The sequence below is a fragment of the Balaenoptera musculus genome, chromosome 17, assembly GCF_009873245.2.
Source record: "Balaenoptera musculus isolate JJ_BM4_2016_0621 chromosome 17, mBalMus1.pri.v3, whole genome shotgun sequence".
Taxonomy (NCBI): Eukaryota; Metazoa; Chordata; class Mammalia; order Artiodactyla; family Balaenopteridae; genus Balaenoptera; species Balaenoptera musculus.
The window spans coordinates 28,238,658-28,260,251 of NC_045801.1; the positions used below are offsets into that span (position 1 = coordinate 28,238,658).

Consider the following 21,594-nt stretch of genomic DNA (forward strand, 5'->3'; position numbering starts at 1 on the left):
TGCATATTTTTAGTCACAATGATTATAATGATTCCCATTTAATTTCCAAGTACATGTTGGGGTGCATATAATAAGATATTTGTAAAGCAAAAGGAAACAAAAGAGGTAAGGGAAAGGGAAGAAATGATAGACATGACTTTCATTCCTAATGACTATTAATGGAGAGATATTAATGTACAAATATACTTCTGACCCATTCTCTATCTTTTATGTTTAATGATGGTGCTATGTATGATATATGGGGAAAAAAAGTATGAGAAAATATACATATTAAGGCCTAGCTTCTTCAACTTACCTGAAGACACAGATATATTAAATACTCTTAATTTTCATAATGCTGATTGAAATTTCATAGACATGAACAGCTACTTTAAATTTAGCAACTTTCTCAGATCTATGGCAGGGGAAGAAAACAATGGAAAACTGTGATGACAGAAAAGAAAAAACTGAGTTATCATGTATTTTACCTTATATCGGGTCTATGTATAAATATTTTTGATTGTTCAGTAGTGTCAACCAGCTGTATGTTCTTCACATGGATTGGATGCTGTAAATCCTCATTTAAAGGGTTAGTAATGAATATCACATTAGTTTCACCTGAACAAACACTTTTAAATCCAACAAATGTGGAACCTAAAACATAAATAATAGAAAAACAATTATTTCCTATAGAGAAAGGGTAAAATCAGCTTCATTTCATGTATATTCCACCAAACACATCATTTAACTTTACCTTGAACATGGAACTCTTACCTTATGTGGCAGATAAGTCCACCACTATTTGTGGACTGTATCCACACCACTGAGTAGTCTTCTCCCATGTTTTCTCTGAGCTTGGCATATTTTCTCTGTGATTTGCATTGGACAATGGGACAAGAGCAATTGTAGTATAAACAGATCTGAAAAGTGCTTGCATATTAGGGCTCACTCTCTCTTGGTGTTCTTGGGGGATTCTGTGATTACCAGCATGTGAATAAGCCTAGGAGACATTTGGCTCAGTCACTCTCATTACCCCATCAAGGGCCAGCACCAGCCACCAGACACAGAAGTGAGACTATCCCAGACTGACCAGCCCCTACACATCTTGTAAAGTGATGGCAGCTCAGTGAATAATCCCAGGTAAGATTAGCAGAAGAACCACCAAGCTGAACAAAGCCCAAATTGCCAATCCACAGAATCATGAGCTCATAAACGGTTGTTTAAAGGCTTTGAATTTCAGGGATAGTTTGTTATGCAGCAAAGGCTAACTGAAATACTATTGCTCTCTTGGTCGTATTGCATATATTATGTGGCCAAAAGATAAAACTGATTAGATCAAAAAACAATCTCCTTTGCACTTAAAATACAGTAACTCAAAACTGAAAACAGCAAAAAGTGACTCCATAAAATTCTTAAATTAGTTATGTGCTATATACTACCCTGCTTGACTGTATTTTCTCCTAAGAAAATATTGTATATGCATGAATATAAGCCTGTAGATGAGTATCAATAAAATACTACTATAGTAATAGATGCTGTTTGTTCGTTCCCTGTGTAGATCTCCTTTATTGGTCCTAAACCTATGTAGCATGTTAAATAATTTTTGGCAGGGGTATCATTACAAGTAACACTAAAAAATGATAATTTGTTTTGCATTTCTTTCTGGGAATTAAAGTTATGAGAAATAATATGTCAAAATTTAGATGTCTAATTTATTGAACTGCTTTCTTTCAGGTGACACTGGTTAAAGTTATCATGAAAGGGAGATTTGCTAAACTGAAATAGAGAATGGCTCAGTGTATTTAATGGGCAAAGCGAAAATACTTGGTATGTTTACTACATTTATTTTTTTTTTTGAAATTCACGTTCTTTTATTTATTTATTTATGACTGTGTTGAGTCTTCGTTTCTGTGCGAGGGCTTTCTCTAGTTGCGGCAAGTGGGGACCACTCTTCATCGCGGTGCGCGGGCCTCTCACCATCGCGGCCTCTCTTGTTGCGGAGCACAGGCTCCAGACGCGCAGGCTCAGTAATTGTGGCTCACGGGCCCAGTTGCTCCGTGGCATGTGGGATCTTCCCAGACCAGGGCTCGAACCCGTGTCCCCTGCATTGGCAGGCAGATTCTCAACCACTGCGCCGCCAGGGAAGCCCTACTACATCTATTTTAATTATTTTACATTTTTAAGGATGCAGCCTGGTTCAGTGAAAAAGCAGCAGATTTTAAGTCAAGAGATCTTGATTCTAATCCTAGTTCTGCCAGCAGCTGTGGGAGTTTGGCAAAACATTTAAATTCTATGAACTAAAATTTCTGCATCATAAAAGCTTCTAATAAAATATAACCCTAATTATATAAAAGGGCTTTACAATTTAGAGAAACTAATTAATATTAAACCACTATACCAGTGCTTTTTCTGTTGTTTAAAAAGAAAATGAAATGTCAGTTCTTTTATATGTGTGAATGTTGCCAGGGAACTATTCTTGAAATTGACTCTTCTGTCTGGTTTCTTTGCTTGTCGTATTGAGCAGATTAATTTAATCATTATTTTTTTTAACTAACAATGAAACATTACGAGTTATATTCTACATATTCTTTACAGAACTTAACTGAGTAGACTTTCAAAGACTATGTTTAAACTTGCCTGAGATGTCCAAGAGACCACTGATGGCATTGTAACTCATGATCCCTGCATGGGGTTTCCGCGGTGCCATGTTATGTGCTGAAGCAAAGGTAGGCCAGCAAATCCCACTTCTCCCACCTTTTATAAAAAGAAGAAAGTTAATGAAATTTGAATATGCACTCATATGAACCCCAAAATTAAAAGTTCTAAAATCTTTACCTGATGGAGGTCTAGAACTTCGATGGGCAGCAGAAAGTTCAATATTGGGATCATCATTAGTTAGGACATCAGAGCAATTAAATTCAGGGCTACTTCCAACAATTAATGAGTTCTATTTTAAAAAAAAGTTCAAACAGTAAGCTTTAATAATAACTTTTCTTAAAAGAAGACATAGTAATGAATAATAATGAATTCCACTGTAGCAAAACACAACCTGTATAACTTTGAGAAGTGGATCATTCACTAAACCAAGATAAAAAAGATGTGATTTCTGCCCCAAGTGGATGACAATCAAAGTCAGAGGGGGAAGACAGGCATGTAAATAATTATATTTAAAGACATGTTATGTTTCCATGATAGGAATATGTGCAGGGAAAGTAGGAACAAAAAGAGGAGGGAGTGTCAAAACTACCTAAGCTGGTTCAGGAAAGACTTCATAGAGGTAGTGAAAATTTAACTAATTGTGGCAAGATTAGCAGGTGATAAGCAAGAAGAGCTGCGGGAAGGAGGGGGGAGAGGGAAGGATGGAGAGTTTCCTGGCAGAAGGCAATGAGCACAAAGGCAGGAGGTGTGGCTAGTAGGGCAAAGAAGTCAAGAAAATCATTTGTATTCAATAATTTTACCCTTCTCAGAGTTGCTCTTTCTGCTTTGTGTGGCTGCATTCAATTTTTACCTTAATCTGCACTGTTTTACTGGAAATCCTGTGAGATACAGCAGGTGGCATGTAAATCATTGAAGAAATGGCCATTCCATTGTCAACCAGGGTCACGTTATAGATACGCACACTCTCCGTGGTCTGTAATAGAACTTGGAGATTACATAGTATGAAATATAATCATAAAAGAAAATAAACAATCACTTTTTTTGGATCCATTTACCTGAAAATAAATTCCGTAATCCCAGCATGCCCAAATGGTAAATCCCTGTATAAGAGAACATCCAGGAAGGCCATCTTGGTTCATATAGATACCAAATAAACCTCCATGGGCTTCATTGTCAAACCACTTTTCCACAGAATAAGACTGACCTTTGAAGGAAATATGGAACCAGTAAATTAACATTATGAATCAAGTCATAGAGTTATAAGCAGTATCAGTTAAAGTTGAAATTCTTTTAAAAGTTAAATATATGATTCTGATGCAAATTTTAACAACATGATCATATATATTTGTATGGTTCAGCTACTTATGGTTTATTCTATTTGGTATTTCTCTTATCTAATTTGTCTCTTCAATGTTACTCAGAATAATTGTATATTCATTTGCAAAAGTTTACTTTAGTGCTAGCACCCTTAACTTATTATATCTGATTAAACATGAATTTCTTTAGAAAGATTATGAAGTTTGAATTCAAACAAGGCTAAACTTGAAAAACACAATGATACCACTTGCTGTCTATAAATGTTACTGGTTCCTTCTGGGAATCCCATTTTCAAGTTAAGTGTCACTTCCTTAGAAGGCCTTCTCTGACTACCGGATTCATAGTTAGCACCTCAGTCAGTTAACATGGCAATTAAGATGGCAATTTTTTTCACTTTGATATTTAATTACTACTTATTTGTGAATTATTCATCTCCTCTCTCCTATAAGAACGTAAGCTTCATGAAAGAAGAAACTGCGTCTAGCTCCTTCACTGCCAGATTCCTAGAGCCTAGAAGGTAATGCAGAGGTAGGTGCTCATCAAATACTTCTTGAATTAATGTATGCATGATCTTGGGAAAGTTGCTTGGCATTTTATAATTTAAGTTTCTTCATATATAAAAAATTATAATGTCTAATTCAGGGTTGTTTCAAAATGAAATGAAATAACCCACATAAAGTGCCTCAATAAATGGAAGCTATACCCATTATTAATATACAGGATAATTAAAGTGGATTTTCATGAAAGTTTTACTTATGTACAAATCAGATCAGTGACCTTAAAAGCTCGTCCCAACCATGCATAAATTTGAGGATTCCCCATAAAGAGCAGCACTGCCTCCTAAATTGTACTTTGTACCAGCTCTCTTGTCCCAGTTCCCCAGGATCTAATTTCCTCCATCTTCGATTGCTTCTCCCTTCTTCCTAGTCCTTTGAGACTGACATTTCACCTATGGTCGGTCGGCCTGGTTTCTGTTGTTTCCTCCCTAAGAAGCTGTCTGCATGGCTACACCTCGGTTCTGCACAATGTAGCCCCATGGACAAGGATGGCTCCACCTTTGGACACACGTGTGTCAGAGTTCCCTTCCCAGCATCCCAGCCCCTCACTTGTTAGGGAGATGAATTGTGTAAATTGATGTCCCATTCCAGGAACTTAAACCCTCAGTTCCTCTGTGATGTCTCATATTTCAGTTGCTCCTTATAAACACTCCCGATTATTTAGGAAGATCAATATATTCAGTGAAAAATGCATTACGTGGAATTATACATATTAGTAAATATTCACATTCACAGGTCATATTTTGATTAAAAAACACAACAATACTTCAAAGAAGTTGTAGAGAAATCACATATTTTAAAATTTTAAGTCAAAGAAAAGCTACTTTAAGCTGTTGGGAACTAAAATATTTAAAAAGAACATACATCAGGGAATCAGTTGTATCTGTGGTGAAGTTGTTTTATTCCTTCAAAATGTACTTTGCACAAGAATAAAATTAGCTAAAGTCCAATAATTTTTGAATTTACAGAAAAAAATGCTTATTCAAAGAATTTCAAAAATACCTACAGAGATTAAAAAAATCAACTGTAGAAGGGCTATACATTTTTCAGAGAAAATTCCATTTCCTTTAGCTAAGTTTCCCAAGAGGTAAAGCCAGCAGGTCTAGCATTCTTTTACTTTTTTGATTCAATAATTAATTTATCTGGTTTAAAAGTCAAGAGTTTATAGAAAGTTATACAGTAATAAGTGACCAGTCACCCTGTTCCTACTCACCTTCAATGACTTTTTGCTTTTACACTTTCAGTGTTTCTTTATGTAAATGCATATACCATACATATTCTTTTGTTCCCTTTCTAAGTAACCTCCACTATCATTTTAGAATGTCCTGGTGATTTTTCCATATTAATACACAGTATGCATCTTTTTTCCTTCTTTTTTTAGAGGGGTCCAGTGTTCCAGTGTTTGGCTTTATATAACTAGCCCACCGTAACTGGACACAAGGTAGCTTTCCATTTTCTGCCAGTACAGGCAACGCTGTGATGAATAACCTTGTTCACAACTCTTTTTCTAACTGCTGTAGAGGCAACTGTTAGATTACAGGAAGTAGAAGTGCTGAATCAAAGGTAAATGCCTCTATAATTTTGGTAGCTATTGCCAGATTCCCCTTTGTAGGGGTTATATCATTTTGTCCTTCAACCAGCAAAGTGTAAATGTTACTATTTCCCTACAGCCTTGCCAGGAGAGCAGTTGTTCAGTTAATTCTTGATTTTTACTAATCTGATAGAAATGTATCTGAGAACCCTCTGTTCATGTCCTTTGATTTTTTTCATGCTTGCAGGCTTTAACATATGAATAGTGAGCATGTATTCCTTTAAAGCGGAAGCATGAAATAGTGACATATCCCTATAGGCATGTATCTCTATGCTTACAAGTTGCTTTTGGGAAAGTGGTGGTGGGATAAGATAATCACTGTTCAGTACCATCAAATCAAGCACTGAAGCTGTTGTTAAGAGTTTTTGGATCATAAACATGGAAAATAGTTATCTTAAAAGCCTATTTTTAAAGGATCTATCCTTCTTTTATCCCCTTGATACTATTAGTCAACACACCTTATCCTATTCTGTCCTCCCCCATCTCTCTGCTGATCCCTTTTGTTTATTTTCATCCCACCGCTTCTTGCCTGGATTACTCTCTTTCACTCTTATTGTGTCTTCCCGAGTCCATCAGACCCAACTGTCCACCATTCTCTACTTTACCCCCTCTTTTTCTCCCTTACACTCTCTGGCTCACTCTGTCTCCCTGGTTATCCCTCTGATTTTCTCTTTCCTTCTCATCTCCTCTACAGTCACAGGGATAGAATAAAGATACCCTTGTCAAGGAAGAGCTCATGTCCAGTGGGATCAGGAATGCAAACACGCTGTGGCAGGCACAGCTAATGGCATGGGATTGGACAGAAGGACATGAGGGTATCACAAGGACAGGGCTGGTCACCTCCCTCAGCCTGGGGCTCAGGGACCTCCCTGAGGCAGTGACTGTGAAGGGGAGGCCTGGGGAGCAGCAAGGCCCGGTCTCAGGAGGCTGAGGATGGGGACGGGGTCTCAGGAGAGGACCTGGGGCTGCAGTGTCCTAGGGCCAGGAAAGAGCATGGCATCCTGGGGCTGCCGGAGAAGGGTGATAGGGGTGAAGGATGAGAAGAAAATTGGTTTTAATTTTTTCTTTAAACCCAATATTATATGGAAATAATTTAGTTTGTTGAGTTCTTTCAGTGCCCATGAAGAAGCAATATTACTTTTCAACTCACAAACAATAATTATTTATTTCGAACAAATTTGGACAAGTTATTTCCTAATTTTAGTGACTCTATGCCAAAGACTTACTTGAGCAAGGTTCACCATTGATGCGATATCCTGCCCTTCCAAATCCAGCCACTACGTTATTTTGTAAGACTGTATTCGTCCCTCTATTTATCTAGTATAATGATAAAGAAAATGTTTTGGGTCAGGCTCTTACACAATTATGCAATGAGAGCAGGTATGTAACATACACTGGAAAACTAATTATGATGACACTTCCAGGAGTAAAAATTTAATTCACATTCACCCCATTCAAATTTATAATACAAATGAAGTACTGAAATTACCTTAGGTTCTTGGTGTAAACCTACCACTAGATACTACATTTTAGACTTCATTATAAAAGTACATTAAAGAGATTACTTTTCATTTCAGTCACAAAATCCACTGGACGTGGTTGAATATTAACAAGCCATAGACAAAATTTCAGTATTATAACAAGGCTACAAAAATTTTATCACTCTTTTTTGGTTATATTCTGTTACCAATTTGATTTATTAAGAAAAAGACAACTAAGGCAATTACAGTGGACCATAAAATTCAGTAGAGGCATTCATTAAAGAAAATCTGCTACAATAAAAAACTGGGTTAGAACAAGTAGGTAATTACTAAACAAATTTATTTTATGAGCCAAATCAGAGTGGTAGAAAATGAAAAGTATGGAGCACAGAAGGTTTAGTTCTTGCCTACATAGAATCAGCAGAACAGTCCAAATCTCACTTATTTAAAGCATGTTAAACAGCCTTATTTTTAAAGATTATGATAAAAATAGAGTCAAATGGAATTCATAAAAGTAAAAAAAATGCCTTTCAAAAGATATAGATAACTTAAAGATTTGGAATTGACATTTGATTACATTCTAACATCTATAAATAGACAAAAAGAGAACATTATTACCTTATAAATGTATACTAAGTTCCAGGCTTTCAGACGTTGCTTTAAGGTGATTATTAATAGTTGTACAAAAACAAAATTCAATCCTTACCCTATCTTTCAAAGAGAGCTTTTTAAATTCCTTTTCTTTCCTAGGGTATAAGTAAGTAAGATAAAAACAGGAGGAAGCTATCTTTCCTCTAAATCCTCTCTGTACTTTCTATTTTCTTGCTTACAATCTCACTCTACATCTAAATAAATACCTATAGTAATTGAAGAAACTTCACGGGAAACAAGAAGGGCCCAATTAGTAATATCCGATAAGAGTAAATAACCTTGCATATAGAATCATAAGAATTTTAGATGAGAAATGGATTTTAGAGATTTTATAGTCTACCATTATAATTTTGCATTTAAATTCAGAGTTAAATAGTAAAATGTGTAAGGCAGTCAGTCAATTAGAAGCAGAGAGACCCTTTAATGGAACTTGAAAGCAATAATTAATGTTGGAGAAGCAAGTAAATAAGAGAACTATTTAAACCAATGGACCTCACCACAGAGAAAAATCCATTGGCTACTGGAGCTCACAACATCTTAAAGAAAGTTCATTCACTCCTTTAATCAGCTCACTTTATCCACAATCTTTATCTAAGGAAGAAATCATTTTCAATGACATTTTGAGATTTACAAATTCTACAGAAATTATAATCTTCAATAAGGGAATTACAAATTATAATTTTGTCTACTTATAATTTTAAATTTGTTCACACTACCTCAATTGCTGCATGCCAGAGAGTTGAGCTCAAGTCTTTTCTGTTCTGATAGGTTCCTGGCCAAACTGAAAGTGTAACCAAGTTTCCTCGGACTCTGTTGGCATCCCCCCATATTCTCATGCCTGGAAAAAAAGAAAATTCCCCCAAATGAATACTATAGGGAATGTCTTTCACTTCTTCCATGAAATTAGTTTTCTCGTTTGAACCTGACAAACGAACCCTTTTGATTTTAGAGTGAACCCTCTGAACTCTTTGATACTCTACCTCTTTAATAGACTACCTGAATTAAAATCTTTTGTTAAATATGTGGGTTCACAGGCTCCACCTCAGATTTTAACAAATATACACACAAATTTTATACACCTTAAATGAATTTGTATTATGCTTTAGACTGATATTCAAGAAAGGACAACCCCTTAAATCAAATCAAATATATTTTTTTTAAAAATTATCTTTATTTGTGAATAATCTTTTTGTTTTATATGTGAGAAGTATGTTAAAAGTCAGTAATTTAAACTATTGGTGATTAAATAACTCACATAAGATCATGGTCTGGTAAATAATTCTTCTAGAGCTGTACTGTCCAATATGATAGCCATAGCCACATGTGACTACTTAAATGTAAAGTAATATAATTAAGTACCATTAAAATTAAAAATCCAGTTTCTCAGTCACATTAGCCACATTTCAAGTGTTCAATGGCCACATGCAGTTTAGTAATTACCATGTTAGCACAAACATAGACCCTTTATTTCCATTCTTGAAGAAAGATTAATTGGACACCCTGGCTCTAGAGTTTGCAGACAAGGCTGTCTCAGAAGACGTGTTATTGGACCGAAATATTATCATATTACCTTCCCCCACTGTAAAGTGAATCACGTTATCATCTATGTCCAATCCATCTGTCCCAAATACACCAACTGCGGGGGAAAAGCCACTGTGAAAAGCACAGCCTTGAATATAAGATGAGCCACGTTCTTGAATCTATAAAACATCAGGATTCAGTGAACATTTTAAAAACAAAGTTAAAGGACATTAAAAGAAAAAAATTTGAAGCAGGTGATTTTCAGAAAACAAATCTTGATAAACAAAATACTCAATTTACATTCCATGAAAGGAGATGACTTCCCAGCAGACCTTTTAATCCTGGGAAATTTCCATATATCTTCGGTTTATGATTAAAAAAAGCAAAAAAGAAATACTTATTTTAAATGTGAATTAAAAATTCTCAAGTGTTTTTCTATGTATTTATATTTCTATCATTACCTATAAAATGCTAAGGAACTAAAAATTATTTTTCAGAACAGTTTATTATATGAGGAGCAGGGATTTTTTTTTTGCCCACGGAAGTCGATACTCAAGGCAGGGGTTACAATTCAAATGTCTGTAGGAAACAGTCAATAAGTAGTTTAGGGGTTTCAATTCCAAAACTACTGATTTAAAATTTTTATTTATTTATTTATTTATCTTTATTAACATATAGTTGATTTACCACGTTGTGTCAGTTTCAAGTGCAAGCAAAGTGATTCAGTTATACATATGTATCTATTCTTTTCCAGATTCTTTTCCATTATAGGTTATTACAAGAATACTGAGTACAGTTCCCTGTGCTATACAGTAGGTCCTCATTATTTTATGTATAGTAGTGTGTATATATTAATCCCAGACTCCCAATTTATCTCCCCTCCATAATATATTTTTATTTTATTTTATTTTATTTACTTTTCATATTTTTATTTTATATTGGAGCATAGTTGATTAACAATGTTGTGTTAGTTTCAGGTGTACAGCAAAGTGATTCAGTTATACATGTATCTATTCTTTTTCAAATTCTATATAAGAAATATGCTCTTTCTCATTTTTTCTTAAATCAGCAGCCCTCTAAGCATATTTATTTTCCCAATTTTGACAGAGGCACGGATATACAGACATGCTTTTCATTTGAGAAATTTAAGCAACACTCACTTTGTTTAATAATAACTGTTTGGAAATATTTTTGGTCATTGTAAAGTAAAGTAGAGATGTGAAATACTATTACAGATCTTCAATTCTTTCACCTTTTGTGTTCCATTTTCTGTTTTTTTTTTTTTCTTTTTTACTGACCTTAAATAACGCATAAAATGGTTGGAATCAAATACCGTTGTAAGTCTAAAAACGTTAATGGGAAATACATCTAAGAAAGTTTTATTATATTAGATTATAGTCTTAGCAATTCTAAGATATGGGTATTTAGTGAAGTTAAATGAAAATCAGATCAAAATCAAAATACTTAATTTTGGGTATATGCAAAAATTAAAAATAAAGTACAAACCTGTCCCAGGTTAAGAAATGTTACAGCATATCTTGGATCCGTGCTATCCCTGAAGCCCTCTTGACCACTGTGATAAAATTCCACATTACTTATTCTTGCACTTCCTAGTGGGGAAAAGAGTTACACATTTTTTTTCCTTGAAGCTGAATAAAAATTTTGAAAAACTACTAAAGATTTTGTAATTTTCCAAATTACAAATTTGTTTTCAACTTTTTCATGAAAATTGTATTCATTTTTCTTTGCCCTTTTAATCCAAATAAGGCAATGTTTCTGAATTTGTTTTTTTACTGCCCCTCACAAGAACCTTTTTAGACATTTCTCTTTCTGAATAGCGTTCCCTCTCCATGACATTTTAATACCACAGATATACTACATATTTGTCAAGGTATGGTGGCCCTTTGGAGGACCACAAACTGGTTACGTTTTTTTTTTCCCCCAAGAGTCAATTTTCACCTGTTGGTAGTGATACAGTCCCTGTTGAGAATGCATGGCATGAGGCACAAGTTATAATTTACCTGACATTTCAATTTTGATGCTCTAAAGAACTGTTAAGGACATTATCTTTACATAATTTTTTCCAGAATATGCATTGCCAAGTATCTGCTGACCAAGTTTGTCATAAGTGCCACTGAAGTGACAAAAGGCAATTTCATAGATTATTAAGAGCAGCAATAACAATCCACGAGCCATGACTCTGTGCCGAGCTCTGTACTAAGTGCTTAACAGGCAGTGTGTGCTTTAATTCTCACACAACATCTGTGACTTAGGAACTTTTATTATTCCTGTCTTCTATACAAGGAAACTGAGGCACGGAGATTCATCGCTGGTAAAAATACAGTAGAGGGTATTCCTTGTTTCAAAAGCTGATATCTAATAAAATACATAGGAGAAGAGTTATTTTATACTAGAAGGGAAAAGCCTGTCTGGAAATCTATGAGCCAGCGATTAGATGTATGGAGGAGAACATAAGATTAATAAGATAGATACAGAGAATAAGTGATTACTAGAGACCCCGGGCCTACAAAAGCCATAGATGCATTTTCTTTAATTACATCACAAAATAATTTATTGGAGCAAAGAAAGGTTGACATGTGAATAGGGTCCATCATGGGACTTTAAGTGAAACAACATGGATTAGTATCCAAGATCAGAGTAATTTCACCCCTCTAATCATCTAATTCTTTATCTTTAAAAAGAGGACAATATTTATGCCATAATACTATGAGGACTGAATGACATAATATGTGTTAAATTCTTAGCACAGCGTCTGGAATCTTGTATTACTTTACGATCATCATTACTATTCTCCTCATCAGTTAAGCTTCTGTTGGCAGATTACGACCAATAGGTAGAAGTTATAGTGGGATAGCTGCTTCCTCAATATAAAGATTTTCTAAAATGAGAGCTGTTGCAAAATGGAATAGGCAGTATTGTAACCAAGTGAGCTCCTGAGGAAACAGTTCAAGTCAAGAATAGAGGATTACTCCTTATACCCAGATTGTGAGATTGAAACACCAGCTTCCAATAAAAAGAACCAGGGTTACTTGGAGGAAGAACTTACTCCCAGTCTCAGCAAGAAAAAAAAAAATTACAACATGTGCTTGTCATATCAGAAAGTGAAGAAGCTAAAAAAAAAAACCAAAAACAGTCAGGGACTTCCCTGGTGGCACAGTGGTTAAGAATCCACCTGCCAGTGCAGGGGACATGGGTTCAATCCCTGGTCTGGGAAGATCCCACATGCCACAGAGCAACTAAGCCCCTGTGCCACAACTACTGAGCCCATGCACCGCAACTACTGAAGCCCATGTGCCTAGAGCCCGTGCTCCACAAGAGAAGCCACCACAATGAGAAGCCCGCGCACTGCAACAAAGAGTAGCGCCACTCGCCACAACTAGAGAAAGCCCGCGCACAGCAACAAAGACCCAACGTGGCCAAAAATAAATAAATAAATAAATAAATAAATAAATAAATAAATAAGTAAGTAATTAAAAAAAAAAGAGTCATAAGGAGGAGGACTTAGGCACCAACATGAAAAGGTTCTGAAGGTCAACGAGAGGGCATTTTCAGTATCAATAAGGTTAATGTTCACAATGGATTAGAACATATCAAATATGTTTAAATCCATGGAACTAATAATGATACTAATAACAAAAAAAAACAAAACAAAAACTCCTTGTTATCTTTGGAGGATGCTTGGCAACCAACTCATTGTTTTGAAAACTAGTTAATAAGAGGAAAGAATCAAACATTTTTTCTATCTAAACTATCCTTCAGGGTAGTCAGTGATCTGGGGAAGCCTCTCTTTAGAGAAATATTTGAGATTATAAATGAGGAGGGAATAGTAGAATTAAAATATCACCATTTTAAACCTCAGTGATTCAATAGATCCAGGCAATGATAATTAATAACTGCTAACATCACAAAAGGAAAAACAATCGTACATTATGTGCCTATTTATGGAAAAATAACAACCAACTATGAGGAATTAGTGCCTAAAAATTGAGTCCCGGTCTGGTCAATTTGCTAGTTCTAAATTTTCTACCTATGCATAGAAAATACAAGGGAGGCAGGGACTAGTTAAATTCTAGGGATGCATCACTAAATTCAGACTATTAGAAACACTATAGGACAGATGACCTAACTTCTTTTATAAATAAATTGCAAGGAAAGAGAAATGAATTAGAGATTTAAGATTCATAACCAATTGCAACATGGATCTTATTTAGACCCCAATTTGAACAAAGACAGTGAAAGAGAAAGAAGGAGAGAAAGAAAGGAAGGAAAGAAAAGAAAGAAGGAAAGAGGAGGGGGAGGGGAAAGGGGAAGAGGGAAGGAGGGAGGAAGGAAGGGAAAGAAGGAATGAACTGGAGGATTCTGAACAATCATTTGATGTTTAGAAATAATTACTAACATTTTAAAATCTGATTCTTAGAGATGGTTTTAAAGAAGTCTTTTAGATTTACACATTGAAATATTTCTAGATGAAGTAATACATGGTTGCTTCATTCATAATAGCCAAGATATAGAAACAACCTAAATGTCTATTAATGGGTGAATGGATAAAGATGTGAGATACCTCCCTATCTATCTATCTATCTATCTATCTATCTATCTATCTATCTATCTAAAACATTCCACTGTGTGTATACATATATCATATCATTCAGCCAGGAGTGAGAAAGAAGGAAATCCTGTCATTTGGGACAACATGGATGGACTTTGAAGGAATTATGCTAAGTGAGATAAGTCAGAGATAGAAAGATAAATGCTGTATGATCTCATTTATATGTGGAATCTAAAAAAGCTGAACTCATAAAAATAGAGAGTAGAAAGATGGTTACCAGGACCTGTGGGGTGGGAGAAATAGGGAGCTGTTTAAGGTTGTAACTGTAAGCTGTTTAAACTTGTAACTAGTAGATAAATAGTCTTGGAGATATAATGTACAGCTTAGGGATACAGTAAAAACACCATATTATAAACTTCAAAGTTGCTAAGAGACTAGCTCTTAATTGTTTTCACCACACACACAAAAAAATAATAACTATATGACATGATAGAGATGTTAGCTAGTGCTACTGTGGTAATCATATTGTAATATATAAGTGTATCAAATCAACACATTGTAGACCTTAAACTTACACAATGTTATATGTCAGTTATATCTTAAAAAATATATGCTTGCTGCTTCAAAATAATCCGTGGGCTTGAAGAAACTGGGTGAGCTCATAGATCAAACAAGACTGGCCAAAGCTGATACTTGTGGTAATCAGTGATGATAAGCATTATATTATACATTTCTCTATCTTTGAAATATATTTGAAATTTTCCTTCAAACAAAAATAACAGATCAGTGTGCTTGTTATGAAACGATTTCTGTTTGAGGGCAAGGTTGGGCTAGCTGTTACCTAAGGTCATTGTTAATTTGATAATTATTTTGTCTATAAAGATAAAATTAGTAGAATAATGTTAGGAATTTGGTTCTGGAGGGTGGCACCTGACTGCATAATCCCTCTCAAGCCTTTATTTTTCAACGTGTTAAAAACAAGACATCAGGCCCAAAATGGAGTCACTTTTGCTAAGTCCTCCATCATCAAACAGACTTAATTACAGTTTCAGTTCTCCTGAAATGGAACCTTAAACCAGTCCATCACGAACTGCCTGATCAGCATTGGTTAGGTAATCTGCTTGATAAACCTCTGCCCCCTACAGGGAAAGTAACCTTGCAATAACCAATCCTCTTTTTTGCCTAGTAAAACTACCTTGTTCCTGCTCCCTTTTGCCTATAAAAGTCTTTTATTTTGCACAGCTCTTTGACGCTCCTTTGTATCAGCTAGATTGGATGCTGCCTGATTCATGAATCCTTGAATAAAGCCAGTAAGATCTTTAAAATTTCCTCAGTTGGATTTTGTTTTTTAACACAGATGATCCTGTAAAGGAGTGAGGATTATTTAAGAACTAAACACAGAAGAGACCCTGCTATATTTCATTTAGAAAAATAAATTGGATTTGTACTAACCTTTAAATGTCACCGTGTTTTCAGTGAATGAGCTGACTAGGACGCGTGCACCAAAAGATTCCTTCAGCCAACCTGGATAATCCTCACCAAGTATTTTGATGTTCCTATTCAGTATCCCAACATCAGCTGCTAATGTGTAGCTCTGACCGGTTCCAGGAACATGGTATCTTTCAGCTGCAGCAGAAGGACAGTTAGATTATTACCAACACTAAGAAATACCTGTCTTTATTAGTTTCTTTGCAGCTCACAGACCACGTAACTTTATAATATGCCAAAAGTCAACAAAAATACATGAACTGATTAGAGTTACACGCTTAAATGTACACAGATGGCAGTCGGAAATTATACCTATTTATAAAATAAATATAATCAAAAGTATTTCTTCTATTTACAGCAAAAAGGTTATTATAATCAGCACTTACAAAGTTACTGCTTCAAAGGTATTTTGCAAACACTTCAAATTATACACAAAAACACTCTTGTAAGACAAGTTGGGAAGCTTACTGTAATTTTAACGGATGAGGAAATGAGATAGAGAAGTAAATGAACTTGCCCAGGGCCATGTAGACAATCAGCAATACGTAGGTATTACCTCTCCTGATGCCTAAACCTTGGTTTGTTCCTCTTTTCCTGTGACATATTTTGTACCAACTACAATTCTTTATAAATATGTAGTAGTATATCAAACATAGTCTGTACATTTACATCTTAATAATTTTAAAACAGAACCTAGGGGCTTCCCTTCCCTGGTGGCGCAGTGGTTGGGAGTCCGCCTGCCAATGCAGGGGACGTGGGTTCGAGCCCTGCTCCGGGAAGATGTCACGTGCCACGGAGCAACTAGGCCAGTGCGCCACGGCTGCTGAGCCTGCGCTCTGGAGCCCGCGAGCCACAGCTGCTGAGCCCACGTGCCACAACTACTGAAGCCCGCGCGCCTGGAGCCTGTGCTCCACAGCAGGAGAGGCCACTGCAGTGAGAGGCTGGCGCGCCGCAATGAAGAGTGGCCCCTGCTCGCTGCAGCTGGAGAAAGCCTGCGTGCAGCAGCAAAGACCCAACACAGCCAAAAATAAATAAATAAATAAAATAAATTAAAAAAAAACAAAACAGAACCTAAATTACATTCTACATTTCTAGAAGTCTTACCCAAAACTTTAAGACATGCAGGTACATTTCAAACAGAGAGAAGTGTTTGGTACTTTAAATGAAAGAATCTATACTGTCGAACTTCAAACACTATTTTACGATTAAAGTGTTCTTCAAAGAAACCTTTTTCTTTTGATTTAAAGAAAAAATATGTGATATAGAATGATAGACACGTGCTTCTATCAAAATACTGCTTTAAAAAGTTCTTTTAAGTTTCTTTTTCATGCAAGTCTGATATCCACCAGTGCATAATGCCGCCTTAGCTGTAGCTCTCAGGAGCATCAGAAGTATCTGAATGGCTTTTCTAACGTTACACTCCTGTCTGCTTCCACTTCCTGGGATTCAGATGAAGGTAGCATGTGAAATGTGGAAAGGCTGGGGTGCTGGGAAAGCCCTGATCCTACAAGTTGAAAGATCATCTTCAGTTGATTCTGATTAACTCCTTCTTTCCTTGAGAATTAGAGTTTTACCATTTTGCTGTAGCTTGTCTAAGTGCAGTTACCGCTGAGGAATGTGTCAATGAAACAAATCAGGACAAAGATGCTCTTGGATCAAGGGTTCTCAAATTTCAGTGTGCGTACGAATCTCTAGAAGCTTGCCTAAAACAGAAAGTGTCAGCCTTATCCCATAGAATGTAATGGTCACTGCTGAATATCTGCTGAATGAATTAATACACACAGCAGGGACTCTTTGCAGCCAACACACAAACAGTACCATCCTTTGGGTACCAGTGCCAACCTAAGTGAAATGCTCCCCTAAAAATCTGAGATGTTTTATCAAATGATTGTAATTACAGAGGAGAGCACTAAACTGTGAATATTTCAAGACATTTTAATTATATATCTATTTGGTTAAAGAACAGCCACTTACCAAAGTGAGTATAGGAAAGGGTATCATTGAGAATGAGAATTTTGTGATCATGCAGGATTTTAACGATACTTCTAATTTCAGTCTGGTGGAAATCATAGCTTGTGGTTGTTATCACAATCTCTTCTCCTTCCTTAGAAAAATTCAAGTGCCAAATTCAAGAACAATTTAAAAAATAGGTTTATATTTCTCAATAACTATTAAACAATTCTAATTTAACTTACATTGGTTACAACCATGGTATTATCAGAGAGAACAAATCATACATTTAGGTCCCTAAAATAAATATGCTTTTGTTTGATAGCAAGAATTCTATATTTTGAATTATCTCAACATTTCCTTAAGTTGAATTCAGTCACTTAATAAAATCATAGGTGATATACATTTTTAAAATTAGATATATCAAAGCAAATATATTCACATTTTTATTAAAAATTGGTCAGGATAATATTGTTAAGACTTAAAAAATTCCCCCCAGATTTTTTTTTTTACAGTTAACTATCACTGGATATTCCTGAAAGGTAAGAAAGGCAGAGATAAGTGACAGAGCGAGGTTAAGTCTTAGAATCTCTGTATGTCATATATGACAAGCTCCTCTTTGTCAACCAAGTCTCTGCTCAAAAGTACTTGCAGGGGAGGTCAAAGAACTTTTTCCTCTACCCTTCCAAGTTCTCAGCTGGGACCCCTGTAACAAAAGTCATTAACAAGAGAAAAGCATATAGATTTATTCAATATAAGTTTTACATGACACGGGAAATGAAGACCTGAAGAAATGGTTAAACCTGAGCATTTTTATGGAAGAGTGGAGAGTAGAGGAAAATTGTGATAGGGTATGAGCTAAGTGTAGGAAACTGGGAGAAACAGCAAGGGTTGGCCATTCAGATTCTTCTCTGTGTCACTTTGTCTCCAGAGCTGAGGATGTCTCTTTCCTCTGGGTATAAGGAGGGCAACTGTCACATGAAGGTTTTGTGACCTGCTTCAGGGGAAAGCCAGAAAGTCCTTCCTGCACGTGCAGAAATTTCTTCCCTTAAAGTATTCATATTTTGGGGTAGCATGTCCTGAACCCTGTCATACCCTTGAAAGAGGCTTTCTCTGGCCACTCTATTTAATGTTATCTGCCACCCTCTACCATGGCAGTCTCTATCATACCTGTTTTATTTCCTTCATCACAAAGATTATAATCTGAAATAACACACATTTATCTGTTCATTTAGTGTCTGCCTCTCCCACTTCAATGCAATTTCCCCTATAGTTTGACCAATTTCTTCACAAATGAATCCTCTATGCCTAGAAAATGTCTGACATTAGGCTAAATATTAATTATATAAATAATAGGCAGAAAATATTAAGTAGATAAATACTAATAAATGATAATTGGATAAATAATAGGGATATTTAAATCATTTAATCACCTTTTAAAAAGTAATCACACCTCAACTATCACAAATACGAATATATTGTAAGTAGCTTATAATAACTCTCAATAAATCCTCCTTCTATTTACTGATTTTACACTACATTAAGAGAGCCAACCCCATATGTTTTGATGATTTGTATTCATTTACTCATACTAAGCCTCACTTTGTTCTGTGACCTTATAGCTTATTCTCAGCAGAAAGGAACTGGCTGAAATCTGAGAGCCTGGAAAAGTAATCCATCCATTTCCTAGACCCTTTAGCATTAAAAAGAGTATTTGTAAAACATGTGAGTCTGTGGCCTATGCAAGCCTGTGAGTGTAGTAGAGATCGGAATTGCCACCATTCATATTTTACCAAAATCTCTTATTTAACTCAGGCATGTTTTGAATATCACTGGGCATCAGGATTTGTTTTCTTCCCAAATGCTTAACATGTAAAATCACAAATTAGAAGTAAAGAGATAACCAAGATAACAATAAAATGTATTTAAAATAATTCTTTTTTCTGTTTTGCAAGAATTTGTAAATAAATATTTTTTACCCCCAAACTTTCATATTTTCCTTTCATAACTAATATATATATATAATGTTCTTTATATGCTCTGAAGAACCTTTGACACCACAATTTTTAAATGCCTGCTATCAAGTCAGCTTTTTGAGTACAAGCTAATTGCAAAACATACATTTCTCTTCTGGTTAATCATGTGACAAAACAAATGTCCATTGGGATAAAGAAGAAACCTTAAGTTGACCCATGGCGTGTTTTCACTTTCCACCACGTAGTAATTCCTCTACCTGCCAATCCACAGCATCCATCAGAGAGAGGACTTTGGAACCTGCCTCTGCGGTTTCTGAGAGCTTAGTTTTATATATCGAACGTGGAATTCCATGAAGATCCAGCTCACCAAACACCCCTGCAGGAGAAAAACACACTCCTATTTATTCACTGCATAGAACTGAGTTAAGTGCTAGTATAAAATGAAACAGTTAGTAGGTATATTTTAATAAGCGATTGAACATTTTAGAATGAATGGAAAGAATTGGGGTTATCTGCTCAGGGCTATATAAGAAGGCTTTGGCCCTTTGCCCTACTTCTAGGAATCTGGTCCCTATAAATTGAATTAGTATACAAGGATACATCAATGAGGATGCTTAATACAACAATATTTGGAAATATTAGAAAAACTAGAATTAATCCAAATGTATATCATTATAAGAATGAAGGAGTAAATTAGAATATATTACTAATACTGTAGTGTAATATGCTATAAAAATGAAGAGTGTTACATGTTAAGTATCGATCTGGAAAGATATTCATAATATGTTAACAAGAAAATTGCACAGTAATATATTTAGTTTGACCATGTTTTTGTATAAGGCACCACAAGTCATTTTATGTAATATGAATACAGGCATAGATAAAAAGCATGAAAAACACATGTAAAAATTGCTAATGTTAGTTTCCTCAAGGGGAGAGTAGAAGATGTATGTTTTCTCTTGATATTGTTCTGTGTTGCTAGAAATGTTATTTTTGAAATAAAAACATAAACACATAAAAGCAAAAAAAAATTTTTTAAGACTGAATTTGTCTGCCTCAGGAAATTTTTCTTTAAGATTTGAATTTGTCTGTCTCACAAGAGCTAATTCAATTTTAAGCCACTTTTTAATCCCCTTTTTTATTGTCACTGATTTGGAAATTGTACATCGGAGCAACTGAAGCACATTTATGTGTCTTTTAAATAAATATACAGTGGTATTAATAAAAGCAGTTATTTATTAGGACCAAATTAAACCCTCTCAGGTCCTTTGCTTTCTAGGCTCGAATAGGAATACGTACAGCCACACAAATGCAACCGGAAAATTAAAACTTAGCAACAGTTGTGACTGGATAACTGATAGCGAGGCAGGAGACATAAGGGCCCCCAGGACAAATGGTTTGAGTTCATTCCTTGCGGACGGATACTCTGAGGTGGGAATAACAGGACAATTGAGAGAGGAGGCTGGGCCCTGCCCAGGTAGAAGATAAGAGACCACATATTCTTTATTCTTGAAGTCAGGAGACCTCCCCGACTACACATGAGCAGAAAGGCTCCTTGGAGGTCAAAAGGGGAGTGATTCTAAGTGATGGCAACTAATGCTCACTACCCATAGGCCTCTTCGGTAGAATCCATCTTGGCTAAGAGATGCACGCGCACACATGGGAAAATCCTAAGATACACCAAATACGGACTCTGAACCAGGCAAATCAAAATGATTGGTCAAAGGAAACAGGGAAGAAATGCCCCATAAAAGTGATTCAAACTGCCACGAGGGCACGACTCTCTCTCTGAGCCCACCCATGTGTCTATCCAAAAGTACTGTACTCTTTTTTTCTCTTAATAAACACTTTACTT

The 21,594-nt window shown here is 35.6% G+C and overlaps 1 protein-coding gene across 1 annotated transcript in view; it reads right to left on the reverse strand.

The window, feature by feature from the left end:
• PKHD1L1 (PKHD1 like 1) overlaps window positions 1-21,594 on the reverse strand; it is a 150,854-nt gene that overhangs the window by 22,050 nt on the left and 107,210 nt on the right. The window contains exons 57-68 of the mRNA XM_036830501.1: window positions 19,997-20,115; window positions 17,788-17,917; window positions 15,778-15,951; window positions 11,262-11,365; window positions 9,805-9,934; window positions 8,951-9,072; window positions 7,329-7,419; window positions 3,693-3,841; window positions 3,488-3,610; window positions 2,815-2,926; window positions 2,617-2,733; window positions 468-633 (exon numbers count right to left, since the gene is read on the reverse strand). Coding sequence (XP_036686396.1) covers window positions 468-633; window positions 2,617-2,733; window positions 2,815-2,926; window positions 3,488-3,610; window positions 3,693-3,841; window positions 7,329-7,419; window positions 8,951-9,072; window positions 9,805-9,934; window positions 11,262-11,365; window positions 15,778-15,951; window positions 17,788-17,917; window positions 19,997-20,115 — 1,537 coding nt within the window. The remainder of the gene's footprint in view (window positions 1-467; window positions 634-2,616; window positions 2,734-2,814; window positions 2,927-3,487; window positions 3,611-3,692; window positions 3,842-7,328; window positions 7,420-8,950; window positions 9,073-9,804; window positions 9,935-11,261; window positions 11,366-15,777; window positions 15,952-17,787; window positions 17,918-19,996; window positions 20,116-21,594) is intronic.